Source organism: Micromys minutus (genome assembly GCF_963924665.1).
Source record: "Micromys minutus genome assembly, chromosome: 11".
Classification (NCBI taxonomy): domain Eukaryota; kingdom Metazoa; phylum Chordata; class Mammalia; order Rodentia; family Muridae; genus Micromys; species Micromys minutus.
In genome coordinates, this window is record NC_137980.1 from 25,110,970 (window position 1) to 25,117,533 (window position 6,564).

Genomic DNA, 6,564 nt, shown 5'->3' on the forward strand with positions numbered 1-6,564 from the left:
TCGGGGCCCGGGCGGCGGGGGCGCGGGCGGGGAGCGGCGGCGGGGGCCGTGACGTCACGGGAGGGGGTCGGCGCCGCCCGCGAGCCCGCGGATGACAAGCCAATGCGCGGGGCAGCGGCGGGAGTCGCCGGGCGCCGCCTGTCCGCGGTCTCCTGCGCCCGCGCTTGCTCCTTCGCTGCTTCACCTCCTCCCGGGGCGGTGGCGGCCGCGTTCGCTCCGCAACTTTCCAACAAAGTTCAGAAACTCGGCTCCGGGACCACCGGGTCACGCACGGCGGTCACCTCGGGAGCCGCCCGGGCTTAGCCGGCGCTGCACCTGCCCCGGCCGCCGCCGCCGCCGCCCGGGACCGGGCAGTGGGCAGACCCAGGCGGCGGCGGTGGCGGTGGCGGCGCAGGTGGCGGCGGCGGGGGAGCTCCCGCGGCCAGCATCTTAGCCTCGGGGTCGGTCGCCGCCGCCGCCGCCGCCCACGTGCGCGGGGGTCCAGCGGAGCGCACCTCCCCGCTTGTGGCATTTGGGGGGCTTGCCCCTCACATAATTTTTTTCTCTTTACTTTTGGTATAAGGGGGAAAAGTTGAGTCGAAAGCGCCTTCCATTTGCCACCTCCCCGTTATCCTTCATTACCGCCCCACTTTTTTTTTTTTTAAAGCAGTGTCAACGTTTTTTAGTGTCTATTTTGTTTTACAATCGATAGTTTCCCTTGCTTGGTCCCGGCGGCGGCCGATCCGCGGAGTGGCGTGGACCTCATGTAGAAATGACAGCAATGGAAGGGGGCAGCGGGTCGAGTTTTGGAATAGACACGATTTTGTCCGGTGCCGGTTCCGGCAGTCCCGGCATGATGAACGGAGATTTCCGATCGCTCGGTGAAGCGAGGACCACGGATTTTAGGAGCCAGGCCACCCCGTCACCCTGTTCGGAGATTGATACCGTGGGAACGGCGCCCTCTTCGCCGATTTCGGTCACCCTGGAGCCCCCGGAGCCGCATCTTGTGACAGACGGACCCCAGCATCACCATCACCTCCACCACGGCCAACAACCGCCGCCACCATCCGCGGCCCCCGCGCAAAGTTTGCAGCCTTCGCCCCAACAGCAACCGCCGCCGCCGCCGCCGCAGTCTGCAGCCCAGCAACTGGGCTCGGCCGCCGCGGCCCCCAGGACTTCCACCTCTTCCTTTTTAATTAAGGACATCTTGGGAGACAGCAAACCCCTGGCGGCTTGTGCACCCTACAGCACCAGCGTTTCTTCTCCTCATCACACCCCGAAGCAGGAGAGCAACGTGGCACACGAGAGCTTCAGGCCAAAGCTGGAGCAGGAGGACAGCAAAACCAAGCTGGACAAGAGGGAAGACCCCCAGAGCGACATCAAATGCCACGGTGAGTTGCGCCAGAGCTGCCTGGGTCACTTGAGTGACCGCGGAAAGAGAGGGGCCTAGGCGTGCGATTCAGCAACGCACCTTAAGTTCTGTGGGTTACATTTCTGCCCTCGCGACCTTCATCGCCATCCAGCTGCCTTCTTTGTTTTACTTAATTTTAAATGTGCTGGGGGAGGGTGGCAACTGGAAGAGATAAGGATGGGAGACACTTTTCGTTGAAAACAGGGGCGGACTTGGGATTCTTTTTTTCTTTTGGCTGAGACCTTGGGAATGGGAGTGGGAGGGGGGATGGAGAGAAGCTGATAGCTAGTTGTGGTTGTCTAGTCCTGTGATCACAACCTGGTGTTTATTTTTGAATGCAAATATCACCCTAATATTTTCCAAATGCCACCCCCAACATTTTCTAAATGCCATCACAGGAATTGTCTGATTTAATGTTGGAAAAATTTCCAACCTTATTACAGAAGCAATTTATTTTTCCTAGCTGGTGATTAATACAGAAAACAAATCATAGTTCGTTTTTAAGAGCACTTTTCTCACCAATACCCCTCTTCTGGCCCTTTCCAATGATGAAACATTTATGAAGACTAAATTTTATGGAATTGAATTTGTTTTTGTAAAATCAAGACAGCAATTTAAATTTATCTTTTAATATTCTATTTTCTTCCTGGGCAATTTCAATTCTATAAGTAACTGTTCTGGCCTTTGCATTGCAAAAGATTTTAAAATACAGGGAGGGTTTTCTCCCCTCTTTACTATTATTATTATCATCATCATCATTATTAGTATTATTTATTAATGCTTAATTCTCTTGTAAAGATTGCTGTCTAGAAGGTAGGATGTGGGTTCTTTATTTTGTTGTTTATAGCATTAGCATAATAGTGCCCCAAACAGATGTACAGTCTGGTCTGGCTATTTCTCGTTCACCAACCTCCCCAGTGGGTCAATTAGAGAGATTATTGTTCTTCCTGCAGGGAAGATCAAGGAGTCCTGCACAAACCGGTACAAACAGAGGGGGATTGACATATCGATCTCCCAGCATTTCAGCAAAAAAACCAAAGTTGACAAATAGAATCCGGAAATTTCTGCGCTGTCACCTGGATGGGCTCAAGTGGTTTTTGAGCTCAGTTCAGTGTCTGGGTGACACGTGCTCTCTGAAGCTTGCAGAGGACCCGATACAGAGGAGGCCTGCAGGAAGCGTCAACCCAACATTTTCCAAATGCATCTGAAAAGAAACAAAGGCATCCAAGTTCCAGCTAGCAGAAAAGATATTAGAGCAGATTGACGCCTGCCTGTCTGGGAAACAGAAAGACTTTGCAGAGTGTCTAGTAAAGAGCATCCCTTTGAAAACAATAAAGGGGGGGGGGCACATGACCTCCTCTCAGACCAGAGAAAACTAAAACAGGAGATCAAATACACTTAAACTCTCTCCGGCCTCTCTGCTCTCCAAGGCCCAGTAAAGGGCGTGGGGGTGTGGAAGGTGTGTGCCAGGTGGACATTTACAGAGCCCTGTCGCTGTTTCTACCCTAGGAACAAAGGAGGAAGGAGACCGGGAGATTACAAGTAGCCGAGAGAGTCCCCCCGTGAGAGCCAAGAAACCTCGAAAGGCCAGGACAGCTTTCTCAGACCACCAGCTCAATCAGCTGGAGCGCAGCTTTGAGCGGCAGAAGTACCTCAGTGTCCAGGACCGCATGGACCTGGCAGCCGCTCTCAACCTCACAGACACTCAAGTCAAGACCTGGTACCAGAACCGCAGGTGAGCTCTCCTGCCCTCTGGAGACTGGAGACCGAGAGTCAGAGGGTCTTAGTGGGTGCTTTCAGGCAGAGGTTAGGCACACATCCAAACGGGAGCAACGAAGGGCACCGGGAGTTTGAATACTTTCGTGCTCTAAAATGTCTTAACATTCGACTCTTTCCCCTTCGAAACTCGAGGTACCGGCAGTTTCCCCCATTTTGTCCTCGATCAGACCGAGCCACCCTCAGATTGAAACATCTGTGTAACGGACACCCAGGATGAGTCTGTGTGCACCGAGCGCCCTTAGATTTGCCACAGGCTGGCTCCAAATGCCACAGGCTGGCTCGGGAAGCACGACCTAGTTGTTGAAGTCTCCACAGCGCTGTCCCACCAGCTTTGGCTTAAATGTTAGGCAGTTTGGGACAGCTAAGGTCCAAGCCTTGGTTGCCATGACATGAAAGATCAGGGAAGCCCATCTGGGTTAGAATTGGACTGGAGGCCATGGGCCAGAGAATCAGGCAGCTGGCTGAGCATCCACTCTAGAATGTAGGTGGGGGAAGGGGAGGGGGTGTCTGTCCCCTGTCCTGGCTGTTTCTGCAGTCTCATAAAAAAGGGTGGGGAGAGGGACACAAACCCTATCCCACACAACTGATTTAAAAAAGACATTAAGAACGTGTCTGGCCTCACACTGGCGGCTAGGGACAGACTTGAGCAATAGGAGTTGAGGTTAAGTCCCATTTCCACACCTGGCGATAAACTCTCGGCTCAATTCTCTGCCCCCTCTGTCGTTTGTGTCCTAATCGTTCATAAGTGGGGTTGGAAATGCCCGTCCAGTTGTCATCTTACCATAATTTTCTGTCTCATTACATACGGTTTCAGCCACCCTAATTCTGTCGGAGAACATTAGTGTCATCTGTAGCCAATTTAAAACCGGCGACATGTTTATTAATTTGGCTGGAGCTGCTGGGTATGGACGCCCCACCAAGCTTGCCTTTCTTCCTAGGGCATTTGAGTAAAGATCTCTCTCCTAGCTTAGTGCAGTGGGGAGAGAGGAGGCCCAAAAAATGGATCACGGGGGTTTAAGCACTACTTTCTCTTTAAGGAGAAAATATCTTGAGGTTCATTTCCTTCCACCTAAGAACGGTCAGGAGTACTGCTCCCTGGGGAGAGAGCTCACCCTCAAACGAATTCCATTTTCGAACCTTGTCGCCCTTCTGCCCTAAGCCTGTAATGCCTGGTCAGACTTAAGGAAGAATCGTCCCGGCAGCCTTGGAGAGTGTAAACCCGGAGTACCCAGCCGCCCTTTGTTTCTGGTTTGGGTTTCCTTGGGTGCGATGTGGGGGAGGGGCCGAAAGCCAACCTTTTAGAGATTGCGGGTCAGAGAACATTGGCTGAGAATTTGGGGGGCCAAAGGCTGGTGGAAAGATGGGATCTATCTCATTTGGCCTCCAGAAAAGTTGTAGGACGTAGTTAAACCGTGGGGGTAGACAGTTGGGCTGAGGGCCAGAGAAGGCAGTGAAGCTTGTACGACCCCCGTCTTCACATAGAAGACGAAGTTTGAAGAACTGAGTTTGGGCCATTCTGAGAGCCTGTGGATGAAGCGGGGGAGGGGGGACAGGAGGCTTGCATTTTTGAGGTTCCCCAGGCCTTCCTTGAACAGGGAGGGTAGGAGAGAGCGGGGAGCCGCGGGGACGGTGCCGGGACCGTCCTCCGCATCCGCCGCCCGCGCGCCCACCCGATTTCTTTCAGGACCAAGTGGAAGCGGCAGACGGCAGTGGGCCTGGAGCTGCTAGCTGAGGCCGGGAACTACTCGGCGCTGCAGAGGATGTTTCCGTCGCCTTATTTCTATCACCCGAGCCTGCTGGGGAGTATGGACAGCACCACGGCGGCGGCCGCAGCCGCGGCCATGTACAGCAGCATGTACCGAACTCCCCCGGCACCCCATCCACAGCTGCAGCGGCCACTAGTGCCCCGCGTGCTCATCCACGGCCTGGGGCCTGGGGGACAGCCGGCCCTCAACCCTTTGTCCAACCCCATTCCAGGCACCCCGCATCCCCGATGAGGAAGGAGGGACAGTGCAGCGCCCTCCAGGTTCCCATCCTGCTCCCCCCGAACAGCTGCCCCGCCTCTCCCCGCACCAAACCAACAGGAACGGAGGCAGAGGAATAAACGGGGGAGTTCACCGGTGGGCTGGGGTCCCCAAGGACCAGCCAGCCCGCTGTTCTCCATCTGCCCCCCTCAGAGGCAGGGCCGCAAAGCTCCCCAGCAGTGTGACTGGAGAAAATACTGACCCCACTGAGAGTACAACCAGTAAGTGAAAACACCCCCCACCACACACACGTAAAAAACAAACCCTCAGATTTTTTTTTCTTTTAAAAACAAAACGACTTTAGGGACAAGCAGCAGGGAGGGAGGGGGGAGGGCTGAGGGGATGAGAGAGGGGATGGAGGGATGGAGAGGAGCCTTCGGGCAGAGAGAATTGTTGCTGGACAGAAGCCTGAAGTTCATCCCCAGGCAGAAGGTGGTACCCTGGACATCCGGTCTGCCCCAGAGCAGAGGAGGGTGACGGAGAACTTTGCACTGATTTCTCATGAGCTTTTTTTTTCTTTTGGAAAAGTGGCATGCTACATAATATGAAAAAAATGTACATTTGAAAGACTGAGCGATAAGTGATATATCATATTTATTTTATGTTGTCCAAAACAGAGTCACTTATATACGTCAGTAATAACATGAGTTTTCTTTCCATGTCTTTTTGATTCAGTAAAATAAATGCTTAGACAAAAGTATAGATTTTTTGTGATTGAAAATTACAAAAATAAAGTTTATCTTTTTTTAACAAGTGACGAAATCCCAGGGAGCTGATTTTACTTTAAAAAGCAAGCAAACAAACCAAAAAACCCGCACAGATTTTGAAACGCGTGACCTGGGCGTATAAAATCCCTTCAGTAGCAGTGTACAGCATCCGTCCAGACTTAGGTCTGGCTTGTAGACAGACTGCTCCATTGCAGGTGCCCGCCTCTTCTGAGCCGCGTAGACTGCGTGTGGTGTCTGTATTTTTAAAAGACCGGTTTAAAGAATGAAAGCTTGTTTGTGACTGCTAGCTAAGTAGGCAGCCGACTTTCCCTGCTGTTCTGGCTTAGATGGGTAGGTTTTGCGGTGTATGGATTCTTCTGTGTTCCCTCCCCTTCTAGAGCTCTTCCTGGGGCTGAGAGTGTCCCCGAGCACTGGCCAGCGAAGCCAGCAGGAGCTGGGCGGCAGGCGGACACTAGGCCGGCCTTGCAGCTGTTCAGCCGCCTGCGGCTGGGCGCCCGCACTGCCGGACAGCCTGCGAGCGGGAGGCTGTGGGCCGAGCAATTAGGAATTCCCCGGGGGACGGCGAGTGCCCCGCTAACAAACCCTTGTCGCCGCTTTGATCCTTGCCTTCTTAGTCCCCAAAGGCGACCTTCTAGCTTCCCCA

General features: G+C 53.5%; 1 protein-coding gene across 1 annotated transcript; it reads left to right on the top strand.

Moving 5' to 3' along the window:
* Window positions 1-751: 751 nt before the first annotated feature.
* BARHL2 (BarH like homeobox 2) lies at window positions 752-5,166 on the top strand (the record flags this gene model as incomplete). The annotated part of the gene is made up of 3 exons (XM_080925293.1): window positions 752-1,370; window positions 2,900-3,125; window positions 4,854-5,166. 3 exons carry the CDS (start codon window positions 752-754, stop codon window positions 5,164-5,166), a joined length of 1,158 nt encoding a protein of 385 aa, XP_080781419.1.
* Window positions 5,167-6,564: the final 1,398 nt, after the last annotated feature.